Source organism: Halictus rubicundus, chromosome 1 (genome assembly GCF_050948215.1).
Source record: "Halictus rubicundus isolate RS-2024b chromosome 1, iyHalRubi1_principal, whole genome shotgun sequence".
NCBI lineage: Eukaryota > Metazoa > Arthropoda > Insecta > Hymenoptera > Halictidae > Halictus > Halictus rubicundus.
Window position 1 is genome coordinate 16,646,483 of NC_135149.1, and position 22,140 is coordinate 16,668,622.

At 35.7% G+C, this 22,140-nt stretch overlaps 6 protein-coding genes across 10 annotated transcripts; 3 read left to right on the top strand and 3 right to left on the bottom strand.

The window, feature by feature from the left end:
• The first annotated feature begins 66 nt into the window (after positions 1 to 66).
• LOC143355465 (BLOC-2 complex member HPS3) lies at positions 67 to 5,515 on the top strand. The gene is made up of 3 exons (XM_076790276.1): positions 67 to 4,079; positions 4,150 to 4,264; positions 4,326 to 5,515. The coding sequence occupies exons 1-3, from the start codon at positions 867 to 869 to the stop codon at positions 4,505 to 4,507; spliced, it is 3,510 nt and encodes a 1,169-aa protein (XP_076646391.1). The 5' UTR covers positions 67 to 866; the 3' UTR covers positions 4,508 to 5,515.
• Positions 5,439 to 8,941, bottom strand: Pex5 (peroxisomal biogenesis factor 5). The gene is made up of 9 exons (XM_076790288.1): positions 8,809 to 8,941; positions 8,594 to 8,730; positions 7,881 to 8,252; positions 7,498 to 7,789; positions 6,885 to 7,425; positions 6,642 to 6,810; positions 6,406 to 6,563; positions 6,161 to 6,328; positions 5,439 to 6,078 (listed from the first exon to the last, which is right to left on the bottom strand). Exons 3-9 carry the CDS (start codon positions 8,226 to 8,228, stop codon positions 6,039 to 6,041), a joined length of 1,716 nt encoding a protein of 571 aa, XP_076646403.1. The 5' UTR covers positions 8,229 to 8,252; positions 8,594 to 8,730; positions 8,809 to 8,941; the 3' UTR covers positions 5,439 to 6,038.
• LOC143355481 (uncharacterized) lies at positions 8,876 to 11,151 on the top strand. Its single transcript, XM_076790302.1, has 3 exons — positions 8,876 to 8,994; positions 9,139 to 9,479; positions 9,561 to 11,151. Exons 2-3 carry the CDS (start codon positions 9,431 to 9,433, stop codon positions 10,991 to 10,993), a joined length of 1,482 nt encoding a protein of 493 aa, XP_076646417.1. The 5' UTR covers positions 8,876 to 8,994; positions 9,139 to 9,430; the 3' UTR covers positions 10,994 to 11,151.
• A 3,320-nt stretch (positions 11,152 to 14,471) lies between these two features.
• On the bottom strand, positions 14,472 to 17,691 carry LOC143355487 (beta-1,3-galactosyltransferase 1). Of its 2 annotated transcripts, none has more exons than XM_076790325.1 (5): positions 17,230 to 17,691; positions 16,464 to 16,647; positions 15,737 to 16,002; positions 15,386 to 15,660; positions 14,472 to 15,309 (listed from the first exon to the last, which is right to left on the bottom strand). In XM_076790325.1, exons 2-5 carry the CDS (start codon positions 16,645 to 16,647, stop codon positions 14,886 to 14,888), a joined length of 1,149 nt encoding a protein of 382 aa, XP_076646440.1. In that variant the 5' UTR covers positions 17,230 to 17,691; the 3' UTR covers positions 14,472 to 14,885. The 2 variants fall into 2 exon arrangements, with proteins under 2 accessions (XP_076646440.1, XP_076646430.1); XM_076790315.1 differs by having other exon boundaries at positions 16,407 to 16,647.
• A 681-nt stretch (positions 17,692 to 18,372) lies between these two features.
• On the top strand, positions 18,373 to 20,786 carry Or (AP-3 complex subunit sigma-2 or). Of its 3 annotated transcripts, XM_076790864.1 has the most exons (4): positions 18,373 to 18,511; positions 18,584 to 18,811; positions 18,889 to 19,272; positions 20,079 to 20,786. In XM_076790864.1, the coding sequence occupies exons 2-4, from the start codon at positions 18,743 to 18,745 to the stop codon at positions 20,199 to 20,201; spliced, it is 576 nt and encodes a 191-aa protein (XP_076646979.1). In that variant the 5' UTR covers positions 18,373 to 18,511; positions 18,584 to 18,742; the 3' UTR covers positions 20,202 to 20,786. The 3 variants fall into 3 exon arrangements, with proteins under 3 accessions (XP_076646979.1, XP_076646984.1, XP_076646972.1); XM_076790869.1 differs by lacking the exon at positions 20,079 to 20,786 and adding an exon at positions 19,658 to 19,978 and having other exon boundaries at positions 18,389 to 18,811; XM_076790857.1 differs by having other exon boundaries at positions 18,400 to 18,811.
• Positions 20,782 to 22,092, bottom strand: LOC143355702 (GATA zinc finger domain-containing protein 1). 2 transcript variants are annotated; one of them, XM_076790775.1, is made up of 4 exons: positions 21,942 to 22,092; positions 21,493 to 21,757; positions 21,204 to 21,406; positions 20,782 to 21,079 (listed from the first exon to the last, which is right to left on the bottom strand). In XM_076790775.1, the coding sequence occupies exons 1-4, from the start codon at positions 21,950 to 21,952 to the stop codon at positions 20,866 to 20,868; spliced, it is 693 nt and encodes a 230-aa protein (XP_076646890.1). In that variant the 5' UTR covers positions 21,953 to 22,092; the 3' UTR covers positions 20,782 to 20,865. The 2 variants fall into 2 exon arrangements, with proteins under 2 accessions (XP_076646890.1, XP_076646882.1); XM_076790767.1 differs by having other exon boundaries at positions 21,493 to 22,092.
• Positions 22,093 to 22,140: the final 48 nt, after the last annotated feature.

The following is a 22,140-nucleotide window of genomic DNA, read 5'->3' on the forward strand; positions in this document are numbered from 1 at the left end:
AAAGTAAGCAAAGCCTGTAATATATTTATATGATAGATTAAAATATATTTGACAATACAGAAGTTTATCCTATTACTTGAGAGGTTCAGTGCGTAATTAGCCTTTTTTTTTAATTAATCTTAAAAAGTAGTACAGAAAAGAATTTGCAAGTCAATTTTTTTAATATTTTAAAGTTATCGCATCGACGGGAGGTAAAAATTAAGGGCGCGTAGGTTCCACATTTATATTTTAATGCACATGCGCGTAGAAGTAAATCTGTCAAATGAGCCGAGTGTATTTGCTTTTATCTACTTTATGATATTAATAGTGTTTTCGATAATAATAGTGAGTAGAATTATGCACGAAGTATTGTAGCATCGCTTCCCGATGAATAGTGATCAACGCAATTCTTTCATTGTTCCCTTGTGTTTGACGAATCTCATTATTAACCGCTACATATACAACAAGCGGTGAATGCGTGAAAAATAATTAAAATGTCAAAGTACTTGTTACCGAGTTCATCAACACAAGTGCAAGACGTTTAGTTAGATTTTAAATCGCTGGAAACAAACGTGTCACGTATCTTCTTTACCTTTCATTAACTCTACGCCTCGCTGATATCGAAAGGTTCTGAGACGACAACGAATTCACCCTTTCGAAAATTTGTACTCGAATACTTATTATATCGGTAATTGTACATAACAGAATATAAGATAACCTCCAACGAATTATGCAACGGATATTTCCAAATATGATTTGACTGCAACTTGTACGAAGAAATAGAGGTGAGAGAGACAATTTCAAATAATATTGTCCATGCACAGGTGATTTGCTTCTAAGCACGATAAAAGGTATGTTCGTGAGCCTGTTTAAGTAGAAGCAGCAACATGGTGCGTGTAATCACAGTACATAATTTCCTGGGACAACACATTGCTCAGATCGAGGAGTCGACTGCCAGCTGCATAGCCAATGCATCTGGACGTGAAATGCTCCTCCTAGCACTTTCGACTCATTGTGTCGAAGTATGGGAATTGACGATGTCCGATGTGAAACTGCATACTGTATTTCCAACGGTCGACATGATCAGTCAAATGGTACACTGTACCAAAGGTGACTATGTGGTCACGCTAGAATCAAAATATGCTAGGGATGGAAGTATTAATAGTGAGACAGGAAAAGCAACTAATAATTTTGTTAGAATCTATGTCAACTGGGCTATAGTGAAAGACCAAAGTCAACCCATGCGTGCTAGAATTGCAGGACGTGTTACTCCAAGCTTAAATCGGCCTCTGAATAGCTTAGAGATGATAGAGCTACCGTTAAGCGTGCAGCCCACATTAATCGCCTGTTGCCAAAGCACTGGCAATCTTTTGGTAGCAGCAGGAAACAGTGCTATTCTGCATGAGTTCAAAGTTGAGACGCAACAAGTCTCCAAAATGAAATTCATTGATTTTGAGGCAAGACCATGGTCTTTAGGGTTCTCCTTCTGTCCTACATACATGGAGATCGTTGAAGACTTTATTGCTGTAATGAATAAATCAAACTTATGTGTTTTTAGGCTTACTAATTCAATGTACGAAGATATTGATCAATTGAGCTCTCTAACTTCTACAAATTCTTCATCCATCGACAAGACATCCATATCCACAGACTCCTCCCTTGTGGAGTACAGCAACAGTATGGGAAACCAAGACGAGAACACGATACTGCAGACAACAAATACAAAACACAGAAACTCTACGCAGGATCTTCATTATGTTGGATCAGAAACCAATGATACAAAATCTAAAAAAAAACGTAAGAATTCTAAAACAAGCATATGGTATAAACTAGAAACAGGAGATTTCAACACACTAAAATGCAACAATAACAAAGCTATTATAGATTTGGATCGTTTAGCGCACAACGAGAAAGACGAATTGCACAGATTAATTGCACAGGACGTAATCGATGGGAGTTCACAATCGTTCACTATCAATTTCCCATCAATTAGTTTAGAAAGAGCAGGTCCAGGACATACTCTAAGCCCGTTTATATTGAATCCATCGGATGTGAGGGTCATTATTAAAACGAATTCTCCAGATTTAGGTTGGTCGGAGAATTACACAATAAAAAATTTATTGTCCCTGAAAATTGTAGCAGTTAATAATAATTCGAAATTCGACGGAAGCTCCGAATTGTTCAGCTGCTTGTTGCTGAAGCCACTGTACATGAGAAAGGAATGCAACAGTTCCTGCTTGAAGAAATCGATCCTCAGGTCAGAGAAGTACAGGTACTTGCAGGGTGTAAGCTGTTTCCTGTGCACGCTGCAAGAAGGATATCTTTACCACTTCTCTGCAACTAGTTCGAATCCCACGGATGCAACTTGCTTAACAACTTATCCATTCACTGCTCCTGTTAATTGCGTCGCTTTGGAGCACACTGCCCTTCATGCCCTAACTGAGGCAGGTCTGGAATCCTATACTTTACGTTTGTCTCATCACATCGCTAGAACGTCGAACAACCTGGAAAATTACAAAGTTACATGTCCCGGCGTTGCAGAACCCGTTTGTTTAATCGGCTTACGACCATTTTTAGGAATACAGCAACTATTACACAGTAAAAGCTACTTAATTCTCCTAGCAAAGGCGGATAACTCATGGACACTGTACTCCTTGATCCTACCAAAGCTGGAAAACTTGTATTACGACGTTTTAAACGCGGCAAGAAGTCACAAAGCCTCCAGTCCTGGAACTTACAGGCATTTGCTCGGGGAAGCTCATGCTCTGATACGTTTAGCTAAGGACACTGTATGCAATGCTTTGGAGAACGAGGAGGTCGACGACGCAACGAATAAGAATGGGATGAAAGCGAAGAATTTGTACAACCAATCCTGTGCACTGCTCGCTGATTATTATATTAGATCGGAGTACGAATCGGACTGGGATCTTTGTATACCGTACTATAAAATGTCTGGGTTGAAGCCTGCGGAAGTCTTATCCAGAAAATCGAGCAAGGATGCTCCAGGTCTTGTTACTTTCTTAACAGAGATTTTACTGACTCTGAAGAGCGGCTCGGAAGCCGATGCGTTGTTCCAGGGGTTCAATATCGTGGAGATAATCTGCAAACTTAAAAAAGGCGACTTGCTCAAATTAATCTTTGGCAGCCCCGTCCTTCGCGAGTATACCACAGAGAAGTTGATACATCTTTTACTGTTGTACGAGACCGATGAGTTAGTTAAATTAGCTTTAGCAGTTTTGTACATTCAAGCGGAGAAGCAAGAGCAAGCGGGAAAGGTTCTCGAGCCTGTCTCCTCGCATTGCATCAAAAGAGTGATCATCGAACATTGGGACTTATTATTCGACATGACTGCCATGAGAAAAAGAAGCCCTATGATCCCGACGTTCTCCGATTTCGCTGGCATGTTGATGCGTCAGAAAAATTTAACGTTCGTCGAGATTCTGATACAGATCATCGAAGACGACGGAATCTTATCTCTGCATCAGATTATACAGGTGTTTTTGGAGTATCTACCCTCGAGGGTGGGTCGGGATGGCCATTATGCCGCGCTGGCGTTGCAGCTTTTCCTCGAGAAGTATCTGCACAATTACTTTAGTACAAAGCTGATCACGGACTCATCTGCTATAAACAAGAATCAAATATGCACGGACTTTGCCCTGGTCGAAGCGTTCAAGCTGCTGGTACGCTCATACCTCGGCAAACTATCTCAGACCAAGGTGTACAAACTAGAGAGTAAAGAGAGCATAGACGAGAACTATAATAACTTCATATTTTCAAAGTTTAGACCTGATTACCTAGATCGAATGCCACCGTACGCGAAAGATTATCAAAAGATGTTGAACGCGAACAACTTGAAGGATTTAGCGAACATCGATAAGACTGAGAATGAGAAAGATATACCCGCGGAGTTATTCAAACTGCAATGGCTGCTGTCCTGCGATTTTGTGCCTAACGAATGCTTTCACGAGGTGAAACAGTTCCTCGAGACGCAGGAAGTCGAGGGCAGCTTGTCTTTGAAAACACTGTGTATTCAGGACACGGAGGAAGTGACCGCCATGTTGATGGAGAACTGTCCCCAGGCTGTTGTACAGTATGCGAAGGTATACTCCACTGTTTCTAACGCGGCCAGTCGGTCTAATAAAAACATTTTATAGTATTCTGAAATTTTAGGACGTTTATACTAACGAGACCGAGTGGAAGTATCTGATCGATTTAACGCAAAAGAAAATTGCTGCGTCCAACATGCGAGAGGAATTGCATTGCTTGTACACGCAAATCATGAAAGGTAAATTGATTCGAAAAGTTGTGCGCGTTTATTACGTACGATGTAATTATTCACGTTTCAGAAATTCTAAATTACCTGCCGCACACACTATCGTTGGATGGTCTGCAGCGTATCGTGCCGAAGGACGACATTATCGCATTTCAAAAGTGCACCGAAATGTGCACTCAAGTCATGCACGCGGAACAAGTCAAATCTTTGATGATGGAGACCGGACAACAACTCTTGTCGACGCTAAAATTATGAGCAACAGTCTTAAGTAAATAATCGCGTCGTCTCGTGGCGATAGTGTAGGTCCAATTCATATTATCTACAGAAAAATATATATTGCGGATGCAACGACGCGAGTTGCGTTGCACGCAAACATAGGGCAGATACTTTCGGAACAGAGTATACTTAGTCAAATTTATTATGAACAATAATTCATAATTCCTCATGTGATACGACATTTGCGAATTCCTATTTCACTCGCAATTCATCGCTTACCAGATGTTACTTGACATTCGATATCGTTGTTGTATTGCCTGTTCTTTGAATTTGATTGACTGTTCATTCCTCTATTTCGCAGACAATTTTTCAAGTATAGTTTTGTTTCGCTGGGTGTTTTTATATACGTTGGTGTTAAATTTGCAAACAATTGTTGTCTAATGCACAATTTTCTCAACTATCTTTCCGGTCTAGTCATTTTTATGATATTTTCAAGAGTGCACATGTCTTTGATCGAACTTATTAATGTGTTCCCGTTTCTTTAGAATGTTTCTAGCAACGCACAAAATTTCTATGGACAAAGTTTTATCAAAAAATGTCAAAAATCGAAGACAAATACTATAGATGAAATTAATTCATATTATAATCGATTGTTGAGATGTTCTATATAGATATATTGTATTGTGTCTAGACGAATGTTATCTTTCCCTTAGCTGATGTCAAAACAGAACTATTTATTGAAAGTTCATGCAAAATTGGATGAATAGAGCTCGGGAGTTCACAGTACTACGTATTCCCTCCACGGATTGCTTTATATTATATAATTTCGATTATCTATTGCAAATCGTTTATATTTCAATTACTGAGGGTAAGATGACGCGCGTTTAGGAAAACTAATAACGCTAAGGATGGTTACTTTTTATTAAATTCGTTGATCATACAATCTAGTATTTTCATCAATCTCTGAACGTTACGAAATATGTAACTTTAATGTGCCTTTAGGACTAATTTCTCTTTGTTACAAATATAATATAATTCTGTTAGAAGTGATCTACGATATTTATAAATTAACGATAGAAATAATATATCTGTAACTCATATCATAATGCTTCTTCACTGTATAATTACACTTTTATAACAACATTAATTTATCTGAAAGGAGAACGACAATTTTTCTAATTCGCGTATCTTTAGGGTCCTAAAGTTAATTATTTTACTCAGGGATTAATTCGATTTTATTGATTCCATAACAATTTTATGTACATATAATTTATATAACCCATTTTTCAATTTATATAAAATGAAATGATAGGAGCTGTATACCTGTTAGAAATATTGAATCAAAACAACTTCTAAAAAATATAAAGTATCATAATCGGGTATATAATATTGTTAAATTACCCACTCTCGTAGCAATGAAATATCTAAAAATCATGATTCTAATCGATGTTTATATACACAATTCTGAACTATTGGAAAATAGTTTTTAAGCATTTTTAATTCTGTTACCATAAAAACTAAAAACTGTTTATACTTTTTCAACAAGTAGCTTCAACAAGTTTGCATACCTTCATACAATTTCAAACTCCTTATTCAACCTCGCTAGATCTCTACAAATAGATAAAAGAATTTTATTACACAACTAACTATTAAATGTTCTTATAAAATACACGGCAACTGTTTAAATCGTACCTGCTTTCTATGGCATCATTCAGATGGTATTTGTGCATCAACGAGATGACAAGTCTTAACGTTGACCAAATAGTATTCGACATCGCTTTCGGTGACAAGTTTTCACCGTGCGCTCCACGACCAGCAGCTTGTTGATTTAAAGCAGTTAAAAGATGTTCACCAGCTTCTCTGCAAGATAATAAAGAAAAGTGTTGTACTTATCTGGAAATAAAATAGTCGGAAACGTGAAGACTGATGTTATTTACTTGTATGCGCTAAGGTTTATGCAAGAAATTCCCAGATTATAACGTGCTCTAATAAATCCCGGGGATAATTTCAAGGCACGATGGTACGCGTTTATAGCTTCCTCCGATTTTTGACCATTGGCCAAAGTTGCACCCAATCTATTCCATAATCTAGAATCCTTAAAAAAAATCCGATATTGTTAATACAACGAGCTCAAATAGTTTCAATGAAGCGTAACAGATTTAATTATATGTACATTAGGGCGAACTTGTAACGCTGCTTGAAAGCAATCGCAAGCTTTATCATACTCGTTGGACAAGTTAAAAAGTACTCCTAATCCGCATTGAACGTCGGCATCTATCTCGTCCCGTGGATTCATCCGTGCAGCTTGAATATAAAGACTTTTCACTTCTTCGTGTACGTCGCTGCAAAAAGAAAGTATAACGTTGGTTTGCTAACAATTTCATGCATCGCGTACTGTTGCAAATAATCCTCTTACTCGAACAAAATGGACGAGACACTGGATTTCGGCTGTTCATCAACGCTAACTTTTTTCGGCGAAAGATGCTTGTATTTCTCATTTTTTAACAGCCATTCTTTTAGAGTTAAACATGCCTGGTTTTGATAAGATTCATTCGTGTACGAGACTGCAAGAGCCATTAAGGCGGTACTATTCATAGGATCGAGAGTCAGGCAGCGTTTTAATGCTGCGATCGCTAATGGATCCTGCTCGTTTTCAGCTTGACTTTTACCAAGTAGCAACCAAGCTTCTGGATCGTTTTCGTTTTGTTTCGCCGCTGCTTCGAAGCATAGTATAGCACTTGGTAAATCTCCAGCTTCTAATCTTTTCTTCCCCTCTTCTAATGGATTAGGTACATCCGTCATAGGATTTTCTTCGTGAAATTCGTATTCTTTAAATGGATCGTAGTATGTGTCGTATTCTGATAACCATGGATGTTTGCTGGATACTTTTTCACTAGGCGATATCTTCTCCCATTCGTTTTGGAGTCTCAAAAATGTAGAGTCAGCATTGTCCGCCTCTAAAACACAAATCATCAGCTAGAACCTTCTTGAAACAACATCAATAAATTAAAACAGAACGATAAATGAACCTGGTGATGGGTTGTCTTTCTGAAACTCTTCTATCCAGTTACCAGCAATTGCCAATTCTTCTTCTCCCTCTTGTTTCATGAACTTCATGAATTTTGAATATGATAAATCATTCTCTACCTTCTCGGTTGTGTTTTCTTTGTTAATATCGGTTTGTATCGCATCTATGCTGTGCTCTATGTAGTCCTCAGCCCATTTTGGTCCTAGGCCTAATTCGTGTGTTTGTGGCGATGCAATAATTGGTGCCACAACCTGTTCTACGTCAGGGTGCCAGATATCATCTGTATGATTTTCCTACATTAGAGGAGAAACAAACAATTATTTTTCAAGATTCTACAATGTCGCTACCATGTACTTCAATAACATATGTAACAAGAATGATTACACTAAAATGACGTCCGGATTCAAGATACTGATTTGCCCAAGCTGTGTCTAAACCAGTTAATTCTTGAGCTACTCCTGGAGCTGCTATAGGTGGATGAATGTTGTGATCAATCTCTCGCATTTCTTGTAATAAATTATCCATTCTAAATGTCTGAGGACACGAAGCATTTTCTTCTAAAAATTGTTTAACTAACTGATCTGAATCTATAGGCTGAAATGGCTCCACATGTCCGAATGGGTGATGTATTCCTTCTTCCTTGAATCCATGATCGCGTACAAAGTGTGATGTTAGGTGGATCAAAGAGCTAGGTCCACCACAGTCACCTTCGACCAATTCGCGAAGTGCCATTTTTCACTTGTTATTACTATTCGCCTGATTGAGAAAAAAAATATTTCATTAGTAGCTCAGAGAATGTCATTAATAGCAGTGGTGTTTGATATATGCACATGTAACTCTGCAGACATGAACATTTTATGTTTTCTGGCTTGAAATTGTCATATTCGATAAAACACAATAAAAATGCACGACCTAATCATAAAGTTACATTAAGCAATTTTACTATACGCGCTTTGTTTTTTATGGAGATTAAATTGCAAAGTAGAACATAGCGAAAACAAAATAAGACGTCCGCTACGAAAATCGTACACACGAGAGTGAATGCAAGTTTACGACGGCAAGTTTCATGCGCGCATCAAAGAACAAAGTGCACAAACCTTTTGTCCTGAGGAATATTATTTAATATTCGTACGGTGCCGTTGATGTTGCACTAAAACCGCGTTTTTTTGCGAAACACACACCGTTCGACGAGATTATTCATTTCCTTGGCATCGCACAATGTCGGGAATATTTACTAAATAAATTCTGCTGTATAATGGTGGGGTGGATGGAATTATCATAGCAAATGTACGTGTTAACGTTTGATACTAACAAGATGCATATCATAAAGACATTGTGCATGAACAGTTGGCGCATGAACGTCAAATCAACGAGTTGTTGAACGACGCACTGTCGAACATCTTTTTCTGAAATAGCTACATGTACATTGGTCGCGTTAATTAGTGCACGTGATTATGTACAACTTTTTCACGACGAGAATGTTGAATATTTTCTGTCGGTAATTATCGAAAGCCTTTCATCTGTCGATTAGTTATATAACTAATTAAAAATCCTATGACTATTGTATATGTTCCCTCGGCTATTTAACAAAAATTTCAATATTGACAACATCGATTATTCTCAAATGACGTATATTTTATAGGAAAAGACGAATGTTTATTTTATCGTATGCAGGATGAAAATATCGAAAATTATTCAGGAATTGAGGAAGCATTTCTTGAATGATCGAAATTGGACAAAGTTATTGTAAAATATTCCACGTGCAATCCGATCGCATCGCCATCGTGCGACGAACGCGAGAGTCAACTCGGAAAACAAAGTAGTTTTGATTCACTAGGTTCTTCAACCTCATTGTTATGTAAAAACGTGGTCATCTTTGCCGATTTAAACTGTTTCATCCCTAAGTTTGCAATTATACGGAGAAACAGTTTAAGATGACCGATTTTGCGAAAGCACAGCTTTTAAAATACGGCTGGACAGAAGGTACGGTCCCGAGCAGGTTATGACATTTTAGTATAAATTATTTTTCACTTTAACAATTGTTTGTACATCGTCTTTACACAGGCAAAGGTTTAGGAAAGAATGAAAGTGGTATCACGGATGCATTGAAGCCGAAACTGAAATTCGATTCTGCTGGAATAGGACACAAAGAAGACTGGAACGAGTGGTGGGCAACTAGTTTCAACAATGCGGCGAACAACATTATGGTTGAACCGCAATCGCAAGGTGTCACCATATCCGTGTCAAAGGAATATGAAAACAAGTTGCCTAAGCACTTGTCTCGAAATAAATTTAGCTATGGAAATTTTCTTAAAACTTCCACTCTTCTCAATGGAACCCTGGTGCAAGAACATGATTCAAATGTTCCCAAAATAGAAAAAAATAAACAGGATGTTAAGCCAGTTTTTTTAACAGATGATGAGTTATTTAAAGTTTGTGGCGGCAGAACTGCTCACAAGGGAGCTAGGCATGGTTTAAAGTTAAATGGTAAATTAAAAAGGATCGAGGAACAAGAGAGAAATTTTTTACAAATGCATAACATTAAGTCTGAGAGTGATCCATGCGACACAGACGAGGAGACTCTACCTATTAATCTTTCTACCGAAGAAGAAGGTGTTTCGAAAAAATCCAGGTGTTCAATAAAAAGGAAAAGAAGAATAAACCATTTATCTCATCAATTAAATAGTTTATGCAATATAAATGATGCTGTAGAGAAATCTAAGCCAAAAAAGAAAAAAAGAAAGAAAGGGAAAGATGGTCCAGGAAACCATAAGTCCGATGGCATTGGAAAAGAGGAAGGAGATAAAGAAATTGGTGATATGCCACTTCCTGTAGGGGAGAATTTAGATAATTGGGCGATCAAGACAAAAAATAGAAAACAAATAGAGGACTGTGATTATGAGTGTTCGCACAAAAAAAGGAAGAAAAATAAAAGGAGAAAAGATAAAGAATATCAGAATGGTAATTTGGATCTAGAGGAAGGTGAAACTGTACAGCATCAAAGTCAAGAGCATAGTATTGATGGATTGGATGCTGCACATCACAGAGAGCTTCCTCCTAATGACTCACTTTTAAATTCTAGTAACGATGTCGAGTCATTTCCTTGCCCAGATTCCCCAGATACATACACAAGAAACGAGTCTAACAGATTAAATTATAAGATATTAAAAAAGAAAAAAGCCAAACATCTTATGAAACAGAAAAAGATGGTGCAAAATGTTATAGAAGATTTTGAAATTGTTCATGTTAATGCCAAAGATGCTTCTGAAAGAATTGATACTAAAAGAAAATTAAATAGTATAATAGAACAAATGGTAGATATTAATATTGCAATAGATAAATCAGAGACAATGAAGAAAAGTAGTAAACAGATGGAGGAAGATAACAAAAGAAAGGATAAAGGTGTTAGGAAAAAGGGAAAACATTGTAAAAAGAAGGATAAAGGTATCAGGAAGAAGGAAAAATGTAGCAGAAAAAAGAGAAAGAAGAATAAATGATGTTTAGTATGAAAAATGTACTACATTTGAGTACCAATGTTTTTGATGTATTTATTTTTTAAATATATATTAATAAAATTTTTTCATGCAATATTTTCTAATAAGTATGCACGTTTCCAATGATTTTTCATACCGAATAAAATATAATTTAAAAAAGATTTGCCATTCTTGTAATGTATTTTCTCTTATCTGATCGTTACATAATTTATTATTGGACACGTAAATGTTTGACAATTCGATAGATGCGCGTAACAAATCGGTTGTACATTTATATGAATTCGTACAATCAATGTAAATTTGTTATTTTCATAATTAGTAATACGGTCCGTACTTGTACATAGTTCGTCTTATAGAAAACAAACGCGTGAATGTTTTCTATTATTATCCGTTGTTAAAAAGTATTCCTTATCGAAGAGATCAAAGTTCCTTTAAAAAATTTGTCGACGATCCGTGCAGGAGTACATACGGTAAACATATAATTTAATTACTATCTGTATAGCACAAAATTTCATACCGTGCTGAGATTACAAAGTTTAATTTCACGAGCAATATATATTTGTACAAAATAAAACGAATTTTCTAAGGCCACTAGGATACTCCGCAGAGTGATTAGTAATCTTAGTTTTTTTTATACTAGCGAATGAATCTCACTCGAGAAGCTTAATGAATATCAATGGATATTAATTAATGTGAATGTATACATATACCATTTGAGCTAATAATTGATTTGAATATTGACGGTCTAGATGCGTATTCTTCAATAGGATCTGATTTAAAAAATGTTGCTTATCTTATGTTTTCATTATTAATCAAACTATAATAAATTCAGATATCCAGAATGGTTGAACTGCGGTCGTCCTTATTATTAGGCTAGTCTTAATTCATAGATCTTAACAAATTCCTGAAAAATCTGACGTCTACACTAATTAATTATAATTAAATATATTCATTATCGTATATATGTATATTAGGCTACATACATCGAGTTTTTAAATAGTAGTTATAGTATATTACCGATACTTGAGTAAGTATCTATAGTGCTGCCTTAACGATAATATTGTATAAGGGACACATTCATTGAAGAACTGGATGGATGAACTTACTTTTACATATTTCTGCGATGTTATCAATGAAGAGTTAAATGAACAAATTGTACAACGTCGTCTTTAAAACAATCGTAGCATCTAAATGGAAATATATATATATATTTTATTGTATATTATCAATATTACTTTGTATAGATACAGCATTAAGCATAGACGAATTTTAAATAAAATAAACTCTTCGTCCCTAGAATAGATTTGTCAGAAGCTTCAACATTAAGTATAAATAGCAAAATATACAACAATTCTTCGAGAATGTGTATAAATGAAATACGTATTTCGATGAGATTCCTTTTTCACATAGGCAATAAGTGTAATATAATACACTTACAAAGCATTATTATCGTTATACTTATTCAGATATAGGGGTCCCAAGTTTTAATGTTCAAACTTTGTCAGTATATTCTATGGCACTAAATAAGAAAAAAATGTTATGTAAACATAGATCACATAGAGCTTTATTAGAATGTTATAATAAAAATATAGAATAGAAGTAATATAGGAATAGTAACCGACTTGCTGTTAATGCAAGTATTGGCTCAAATAGATCAGCAATATTTACATTGAGTGTGTTTAAGTAAGCTGTGTTTATTGTCTGAGGTCACTTAAGATTGAAAGTAATTTTCGCTAGTAATAGCTATTAGTAAGTTATTGGAGTTCATATCGAAATGCCACAAGTATTTATACGAATCGAGAATATGTAGATATGCATTTCATTTACGACTTCTGCAATGGGAATGCCCGAGCTGCTGCGAGGAAGTACCAACGCCGATTTCCTGGACGAAGAGCACCGAATTACAGAGTGTTCATACATTGTCACCGACAATTATTAACAACAAGATCCTTCGAATCATGTCTCGAAGGAAATGAATTCAATAGAGTTACAAGGTAACGAAATCGCACATCAAAAATACTGAATTTTTTTAATAATAATCCAATAGCAAGTGTTCGTAATGCCTCGTATCAACTGGGGTTATCACGGTCGACTGTATGGCGATCTCTCCACTTTGATAACAGACATCCGTCTCATTACACGAGGGTACAAGGAGCTTACACCAGCTGATTATGAAAAACGATTGGAAGTCTGTCAGTGGTGTGTGTATGCAGTACAACAAGATAATTTGTTCCCATCAAAAGTATTGTGGACTGATGAATCAACGTTTACGAGAGGAGGAATTTTTAATGTGCATAATAATCATGTATGGGCAAGAAGAAATCCACATGTGACACGAACAGTTGCTTTTCGATATCAATTCAAATGCAATGTATGGGCAGGCCTGTACAATGATATGATAGTAGGACCTTATTTTTCACAGGATCGGTTGACCTCAACTGAATTTTTGAATTTTCTAAAAAACGAATTATCATATTTTTTGGAAGATGTGTGAAATCGGTTTCCTCACAGATGGATATCTCTTGGTCACCAAGATTGCCTTTCCATCTGTGGGGAACTTTGAAAGATAAAGTGTATCAAACACGAATAAATCCATGTAATGAATTAATGCAAAAGATTAATAATTCATTTAATGAAATAAAACAGAATAGAAACGAAATTCGCACAGTTATAAATTCATGACAATCATTGACAATCATGTATTGTCAAGAATGGTAGACATTTTGAAATGGAGTATTAATTAACTATGGAAGTGACGATGTTAAGTAGTGAATATATTGATCTATTCAAGCTAATGCTCGCAATAACAGCAAGTCGGTTAGTATTCCTATATTACTTGTATTTCGTACTTTTGTTATAACTTTTTAATAGAGCTCTATGTGACTTATGTTTACCTAACATTTTTTTCTTATTTAGTACCATAGAATATATTCACCAAGTTTGAACATTAAAATCTGGGACACCCTGTATACTTTAATAATTTTCATTACACATCGCATTGTCAAGACAATGAACGTAATTTAATATCGTGTTTATAGCAAATATTAGAAGTATTTCTTTATAACATGGAATGTAAATACATTGTCCAATAAAAATTTGTTATATTTTATAAAAATATAAGAACAATTCGAAACAAAATACAAATATTCAAACATCACGGTATATACATAATATCAACATAGAGTACAACATATAAGTCTTCTTCTTAGGATTTCAAAACCTAGTCGCAGTAAACTACCTTCGTTAACGTTAATGAGATTCTAAAGGAAGCATGATAAGATTGAGGAAACCGTTGGCAATCTACGGTAAGCGATTCGATATGTTAAATTATCATCGTCCATCCGCACCGTCTGTTGGAAATTTCTTTTATAATTGGCTATGTTACTTGTATGTAATTAGCAGACATACTTTTAAATTATATATTCTTTGATTCGTGTACGTGTAATTTCAAAGTTTTCTTTTAAATGGAAGCTGGATAGTTGGTTTGATACTTAATCATCAAACTTTTATACATTTAGGCAAAGAATTTAACATTTTTTACAAGAAATCTAATTGACAGTGTTTCCTTAAGAACTACTGCTATTTAAATGGAAAAATACCGTATAAAACCTTCATTAATTATCGTTAAACATCAAATACAAATCTTTCTTGCTGTAAAAATATGTAGTATGGATTATAGCATCGTCAAACAAAATTTAAAGGAAGTACGGTTTTTAGTTTAATATTTTCAAGTGTTTCCAGATCTATTAATGATACTTAAACAGATCTTACGTTATTTTGAGACCAATGTTCAATTGGTCTATTTCGGATCTTCGTATCCGTTAAATAGTTCACTTTTTAACAAATAATAAATCAATAATAAATAACAAGTTCAATGTTTGAAATACTAATCGTTTCAAATGCATTTGTTGGTTACTGTTTTTTTCACTATATAATATCCAACATTTCTACCTTTTCTGCTTAATTTCATCGACTTTTTGTCGGTATAGGAATGATTGTTGCAAGATAAATTTGTATCATGTAATTTGTTCCATATTACGTACATATTAGACGAATTCACTTTGTGTGTTGTTATAACGTTCCTTAATATGCAAGGATCTAATTTTCTTTGTATGTAACTGAAACCAAGATGATTTAGAGGCCGGACTTTTGCACGTTTTGCGCAGAGGCCCGTGATGTAAACATCTTCTAAATGAAGCAATGGCATTGTTAATGCTGCTTGATACAATTTAAATGCAACATCTAGACTCATTACATATCCTGTACCTGATAAATAATTAGGATATATTTTTCCCGAGTACATATATTTTGGTGTGTACCTAATAAATAAATCGACATCAAGTTTAGTAACAGATTTCATAATTGACAAGTATCCTGTAGTCACTTTCTACTTACCATTTGTTGTTTGGGTCTAAAATGGGTTTTGCATTGCAAATAAGAGACCCCATTAATGTATCCGTAGATTGTGGTCTGGATTTCAATGTCTTCATTAATGTAGGAATATTTACAAACATATCATCGTCGGTTTTCATAAGATATTTTGCTTGTTTACAATTAAATGTTACCCATTTCAGCATCATAACAGATTTCAATGTTAAGTTGTTGTATGTATCATAGAATTTTTCTTGAATAATATCATTGTATTGTTGATATTCATCGGCAATTAAACTCTGTAAAGTGGTAATACTGTCAAATATTTTTTTATAGCTTGCATTTAGAAACATTTTAAGACACATCTATACATACGTTTAAAGTGTCATTGTCGCTCTGTCCCAAAAGAAAGGCTACCTTTACCGTTGAATTATAAATATTTTCCAGACTGATCTTATTAGCCCATGTGTTCCTTATCGCTTCTCTAGCTTTGTGATTTGAAACAGCTGAACAAACAACTATGAGGAGATACGGCCCTGGAGAACAAATACCAATGGGATTTAAAACTGAAGTTGTATTCTCTGGATGAATATATGTACACAGATCTCTCGAGGTATTATATGCCCATCCTGGCAGCTGTGCTGTAAAAAAATTTGTTTAAAATTTGATTCTGTAGAAACAGAAGTATTTGTATCCTATCTTTCCCTCAGCTTTTTCTAACATGCTAGAAAATTACCCATTCAATTTTAACAATATTCAAGCATTCTACAGTAGAAAAGCAAAGAAGAGAGACTAATTCTATTACCTGTTGTTTCTCTAATTCGATTTATATCCGAAAATCTATATTTATTTCTATAGCAGTAATAATTGTTTATAGCCGTTTTATACTTCTAAATGATCTTATAAATAATCTATACCTATTGATACACATATATTAATTACTAACTGCTAATCAGAAAAGTGACAGTAAAAAAACGAAATTGAGGATCAATACTGGTTAATTTTTATTTCAATAGGACTTCAAGCAATGTTAGTAAATGCATACCCAGGGAGGCTACTGAACGCGTTTCACCAACAGACACTGCAGGGGATGGAGTCTCACCTAAGCCTGAGAATGGGCTTTGGGCAGAGTGATATGCCGGTACATATAATAAACCTAGTGTAGCCAAAATGATAAATCCTACAGCTAATCTTCGGACGAATGATATCTTTCCTTTGACTATTCCATTATTATTTATACTGGTGGCTGATGGTAATTCCAATGGCAATAGTCGCAGTCTGTCCATCTAGGCAAAAATAATACATATTGCCTACCTCAAACAATCGCAAATGAAACAATGCGATATAATGTACATCGATATTATCAGAAGTTTCAATCAATGTACATTCGATCAAGCAACATAAACAGTCAACAAAAAACTTAGATAAGGTTATCAAACCATAAATTTCTTGTTCTGTATTGCATGAACAATGCAATAAATCAAAGTGTAGTTGTAAGTTTAAGAATATTACAGAGTCGTAGGGAACCATAGAGAAGCTGAAGAATTGTTGCAAAATAGATGAAAAATTTTAAGTACTTTTGCATTCTTTGTCGATAGTTAAACTCATTAACGTAAAGTTTATTAGTTGAAAAAATAATGCAAACATCTTTATTTCACAAGCAAGTGTATTACAAATTTTCCGTAAATAAATATTGTATTTAATACTGTCGATAGTATTGTTTTCGTACGACACTGTTATTTGTTATGTTATAAACAAACGAATTACTTTTCCGAACAATATAAAACGTAACGCGTAAGGAAAATCTAATGTAATACACATACTGTTGAATGCAATTAGTAAATGGAATGTGCTGTAAACAATTTTACCTTTGAGATGCGTTGATTGCGTTACGCTGCATTTGGCAACTCTCCATTTACTGTTCCCTCGTGAGTTCAAACTTACGATTCGTGGAAAGGTAACGTGTAATTTTGACAATACATTTTTATAGTCGATGAGTTAGAAAAAAGGAACTCCTGTTGCAACTGATCTGAATTATGCACCGCAGTGACTCGTACAGTTACTGTCACTGTCACTGGTGCTACTGATTCTGTAACTGCGCTCTCCTGGCGCTATTAGCGTCTTTTGTTGAGCTCATAAGGTATAGTGACGTAAATAAATACGTCATTTGCCGATAAAACTTCAAAAACTCTCAAAATACAGCTTTGTTAGTCAGTAATACACAAATAAACGATAAAAAGCGGCAAGAAGAATGTTGCGGAACATTATGACTGATTGTAAATTAAGCTTTATCAGAGAAGATATGAGAGTGCTCACGCCCGGGGTTTCGGCGTTTTCACTTTTGTGCCATCGCTTTTTTAGCATGGAATAGAACCTGGGCATCGACGAAATATTTCGTCGGTGGCACTCTCCTATTTTCTTTGCTCCTACATCTCGTCTGTGATATTGGTTCCACAATATTAGTTCCGACCGATGGTAAGGGGGCTCTAGAGCCCCGCGGCACCGACGAGATATATATATGATAAAGACTGCCAGCCTTACGGGAGAATGTGTCGCTCGAAAAATACGGTGTTTTCTACCGCCCTCTAGGATAGATTTTGGCTGGAGTAAGAAACAGAAGGCCAACGACGGTATCTCGTCGGTGCAGAAGAACACTAAGGAAATTCTCGTCGGTGAGAATTTACACCCGTGTGCGAGAATGGTAGGCCGTACTCGTGTATGAGGTACAGAGTCGTATCATCATCATTTATCATAGGTTTATGGTCTAAAGTTCATGTGGATCTAGTTACAAGTTTTATCGTTCATCAGAGTAGAGGGCGTAAGAAATCTAGTTGTTGTTAACGATGTCGGTATTTCAGATCGTGAGACACGAAACCCTATATGGTGATTGGTCTACTCCTGTACCTCGTCTGTGCTAAAATCCCTGGCGTGAGCACTCTCATTTCCTCTCTGATGATACGGTCACGTGTTATCGTATCTACAGATTTGTTGTAGTTCCGGCATGTTCCCGATAGATGTCTAGAAAATGGAGCCATGCGCAACAGTAGTTGTCAAGAGAAATCGTGTCTTTTTGTGATTTTGATTTGTTGAAGTTGATTATTGTAATCTACAGTTGTGGAATTATTATTGACGATTGCGATAATTCACAAAGTAAGTGTTACACAACGTTACCGTTGATAGGCACGTTGAGAACGATGAATAAAAAGTGAAGAATGGTTATAGTTTGCGAAGAGGGTTGAACGTACTGACAGCTCTAAAATGTATTATCTACACGTGTAACTTTTACGACATTTACTTTAATTTTTGCCGTATCACAAATGAATATATATTGTCGGTGAAGAAAAGGAAATCAACGTTTACGTTTACAACTAATCGTCAGTCATGATTAAGGCTATTTTAGTGTTCAATAATCATGGAAAACCTCGACTCTCGAAATTTTATCAGTACTTCGTAAGTACAATAATACAGGTGTTTTTCTTATCGTTGTAGTTAATCGCAAGTTGTTAAAATATTTTTTATTTCTTCAGAACGAGGACATGCAGCAACAGATCATAAAGGAGACGTTTCAATTAGTTTCTAAAAGGGATGACAATGTTTGTAATTTCCTGGAAGGTGGAAGTTTAATCGGCGGCTCCGATTACAAGCTGATCTATCGACATTATGCGACATTATATTTTGTATTCTGTGTCGATAGTTCGGAATCGGAGTTGGGAATTTTAGATTTGATACAAGTCTTTGTGGAGACATTGGACAAATGTTTTGAGAATGTATGCGAGCTGGACCTAATTTTTCATGTAGACAAGGTTCATTATATTCTGAACGAATTGGTGATGGGTGGAATGGTTTTAGAGACCAATATGACAGAGATACTTTCGAGGATCGATGATCAAAACAAATTGGAAAAGCAAGAGGTATGTAGCCCTTTGTTATCCGATATTCAAGAGAATTTGAATGTTCAAGCTTTAGTCGTATAGTTCATGAGTACTCAAGAATAACAGATTTTGTATATAAAATAGCAGTGCACTGTGATAAACTTTAACTTGATCGAGCCATACTTGTGACAACTAATTCTTAGTAAACATCCCTTAACTTTTTGGACCCGTCTCGGTATCGAATTGAATATACAATGAATGAATCATTAATAGAACAACATTTGTAATTCATCGAGCGTAATTGTCGGGGCTTGAAGAAGTTAACAGCCTATAGCAGTTTATTTGATAGCTGTGCATGCTTTGGAATGTTTCGTAGAGCAGTTTCATATGGTGGTAGGACTGATTTACCTAACATGAATTTTAGGGAACTTACAAATCAGGACGATCTTGCTCACCTCGTCCGTTTGTCCTTCTGGGGCCCCCTCCCTAAGTAAATCGGCAGTAAAAAAAAAATCAGACAATTTTGTACACTCTCATTCCTTTATATATAGTTTATCTGTGATCTCTTCTTTATTCTTTGTTTTTTTTTACCAAGAATCTCGAAACATGTCTTTCGTAGCTTTACAAAACAAATACTCATAACACGCATGGTGGTGCTATTGTTTGTAAATGTCTGCTCGGATAACAGTGCCTTAATGCAAATGTATACGTCGCTATGCTCGAAGAATAAAACATGTACTGCGTAGCTACTCATTTGTCTTTACTTCTACTATTTAACTTAAGCTCGAGCTCGATCCTCAAAGTTTTTCCGTTTTCCATTTTTTCCATCCATCTGGTATGTGCAGGCAGGAATCACAGCAGCGCCGGCGCGTGCTGTTTCTGCTGTCAAGAATATGAATATACCGCAGCAGATAAAGGATATGAAGTTGCCTGACTTGCCACAGGCTATAAAAGATCTCAAATTCTGACCAGCCGTTACTTCGTTGGCCCCGAGCTGACTGGTTTCCACTACGATTTCGAGTGCGAGTGATACCACGACAAGGGTTTATTTTCCTTCCCTACAATCGAACGAAAATGCACCAATACTGCCTACAGACTCTCCATATGTTTCTTCTCAGCAGTACCAGAATTAAACGAACGAAGATCGGTTTATCTCCGAAGGCTCTCAAAAATCGTTTCCCCGACTGTGAAGAAGATGTTTCTTACGAAATTTAAAACAAAATATTGATACCTGACTTTAATACAGAAGAGTTGGAGTAACTGAATTAGAATTTCCAAGATATAGAAAGAAAAGGTAAACATTTACAAATTTAGAAACTACTGATATTATGTTTACAAAACATTTTGTCATTCCTGTACAATACTAAAAGGAAAAAAAGTATATTTCCATTATAGTGTAATCCATGAAAATGCATTTTCTTTGCCACGTTCAAAGCAGTATCTTTAGTATTATCTTGTTTGTGAACATCTTCCCATCTCAATGATCGAAGAATGTTAGATATCAATGTTACATTGTATCGAAAAACATATTAAATAAATATTATAATACTGCATGATAATTTTTATTTTTCAAGGATTCACAAATATTCGTTAACTAACAGCTTTACGATGACAGAATTATCAAATAAAACATTACTTTCTAGATATAGCAATTTCATTCCTAACTGTTGTCCATACGTATCCAGTACCTCTTTCTGTGAGTGGTGGTGGATATGGTGAATTCTTTAGCTTATAATAATCTGATGGTGCATGCATCACAAATTCCATGCATTCCAATTTACGTGGGAGGTCCTCTTCTGGTCCTATGATATATGTTTCAGGACTGAATCCTTCGTCCGGTGGTGGGCTAAATACATAACACGTACATATTATAATTTTCTTTCGTTTTAACAGCAACTGATTCATTGAAACAAGTATACAGGATGAGACTGCATATGCATATTCATACTCATACTGTATATACACTATACCTTGCTGTGGTAGGCAGGAGCCAAGTAACAGCAGCACTTTTTTCACAGTACTGATCGGTGAGCAAGCCATGAATTTGGGCATAATAAATTCCTCCGTCGATATCTTGCATAGAGACTATATCACCCACTTGAAAATAAGTGCCTTTGTAGAACACATAATTGCTCGTAACTGGAGTTGCTGTGGCTGTTGGTGCTTTAACTGGCTAAGAGAAACAAAAAAAAAAAATAGAGTAAAGAAAAAAGGTAGAACAGATATTTTTCAATGACTAACAATTCTCAATAACCATACAGTTTTTTTGAATAAATTTCTTCGTCCTTTCCCCTTAGGTACCACTTTGTGCAGTCCAGCAGATTTTGAGTTACAGTATCTCGTGATCCTTGTACTTCTCCTGGTAGGCCTCAACGATCCTCCCTTGTCCTCGTCCTCGGTTTTCACAGTCGTACCCGTCTCGGAATTTCTCTCCTCTTCAAGGCAAGCATTGCAAAGGTTACCGGCCTCGGTCGAGTGCCAAAGCGGGGTCTCTCGAGTCCCACACTTAACACACTCAGGTTTGCTACCAAGAGGCATTGAGTTCTAATTAATTCGATCTAATTAATTATTCATTCACCGACGATCAACCAACGAACGTTTCTTTCAATCTGCATCGCGATCTCTTGATCGGTTCAGTCTCACTCAATCTCATTCTGACTCGAAATTTAAAAGTACCAAAGAAATGTTAACGGGTTTCGTGTACATACGTGGATTTCATAAAGAAAAGGGCTATGGAAATGTTCGATCGGATCGCACGAACATTCTCCACGTTTGTTGTGGACAACGAGCGATTGTATACAACGTTAGTTACACGCTCGAGCAGTGTTTCCAAAGTATAAAATCCCTAGCATTCGTACACACAAACGCAACAGTTACACGACATGTATTTTTTCGATAATTGAGCGG

Excerpts from the sequence above, each read along its gene's own strand:
- LOC143355465 (XM_076790276.1), top strand. The coding sequence starts at position 867 with ATGGTGCGTGTAATCACAGTACATAATTTCCTGGGACAACACATTGCT. Across the intron at positions 4,080-4,149 it reads CTGTTGTACAGTATGCGAAG|GACGTTTATACTAACGAGAC; the intron begins GTATACTCCACT and ends CTGAAATTTTAG. Across the intron at positions 4,265-4,325 it reads GTACACGCAAATCATGAAAG|AAATTCTAAATTACCTGCCG; the intron begins GTAAATTGATTC and ends TTCACGTTTCAG.
- Pex5 (XM_076790288.1), bottom strand. The coding sequence starts at position 8,228 with ATGGCACTTCGCGAATTGGTCGAAGGTGACTGTGGTGGACCTAGCTCT. Across the intron at positions 7,790-7,880 it reads AATCCGGACGTCATTTTAGT|GAAAATCATACAGATGATAT; the intron begins GTAATCATTCTT and ends CCTCTAATGTAG. Across the intron at positions 6,811-6,884 it reads GTCTCGTCCATTTTGTTCGA|CGACGTACACGAAGAAGTGA; the intron begins GTAAGAGGATTA and ends TTCTTTTTGCAG.
- LOC143355481 (XM_076790302.1), top strand. The coding sequence starts at position 9,431 with ATGACCGATTTTGCGAAAGCACAGCTTTTAAAATACGGCTGGACAGAA. Across the intron at positions 9,480-9,560 it reads AAAATACGGCTGGACAGAAG|GCAAAGGTTTAGGAAAGAAT; the intron begins GTACGGTCCCGA and ends GTCTTTACACAG.
- LOC143355487 (XM_076790315.1), bottom strand. The coding sequence starts at position 16,647 with ATGGACAGACTGCGACTATTGCCATTGGAATTACCATCAGCCACCAGT. Across the intron at positions 16,003-16,406 it reads GCGTTCAGTAGCCTCCCTGG|CACAGCTGCCAGGATGGGCA; the intron begins GTATGCATTTAC and ends ATTTTTTTACAG. Across the intron at positions 15,310-15,385 it reads TTAGACCCAAACAACAAATG|GTACACACCAAAATATATGT; the intron begins GTAAGTAGAAAG and ends TTTATTTATTAG.
- Or (XM_076790864.1), top strand. The coding sequence starts at position 18,743 with ATGATTAAGGCTATTTTAGTGTTCAATAATCATGGAAAACCTCGACTC. Across the intron at positions 18,812-18,888 it reads CGAAATTTTATCAGTACTTC|AACGAGGACATGCAGCAACA; the intron begins GTAAGTACAATA and ends TTATTTCTTCAG. Across the intron at positions 19,273-20,078 it reads ACAAATTGGAAAAGCAAGAG|GCAGGAATCACAGCAGCGCC; the intron begins GTATGTAGCCCT and ends TGGTATGTGCAG.
- LOC143355702 (XM_076790767.1), bottom strand. The coding sequence starts at position 21,771 with ATGCCTCTTGGTAGCAAACCTGAGTGTGTTAAGTGTGGGACTCGAGAG. Across the intron at positions 21,407-21,492 it reads GAAATTTATTCAAAAAAACT|CCAGTTAAAGCACCAACAGC; the intron begins GTATGGTTATTG and ends TGTTTCTCTTAG. Across the intron at positions 21,080-21,203 it reads CTCCTGCCTACCACAGCAAG|CCCACCACCGGACGAAGGAT; the intron begins GTATAGTGTATA and ends TTATGTATTTAG.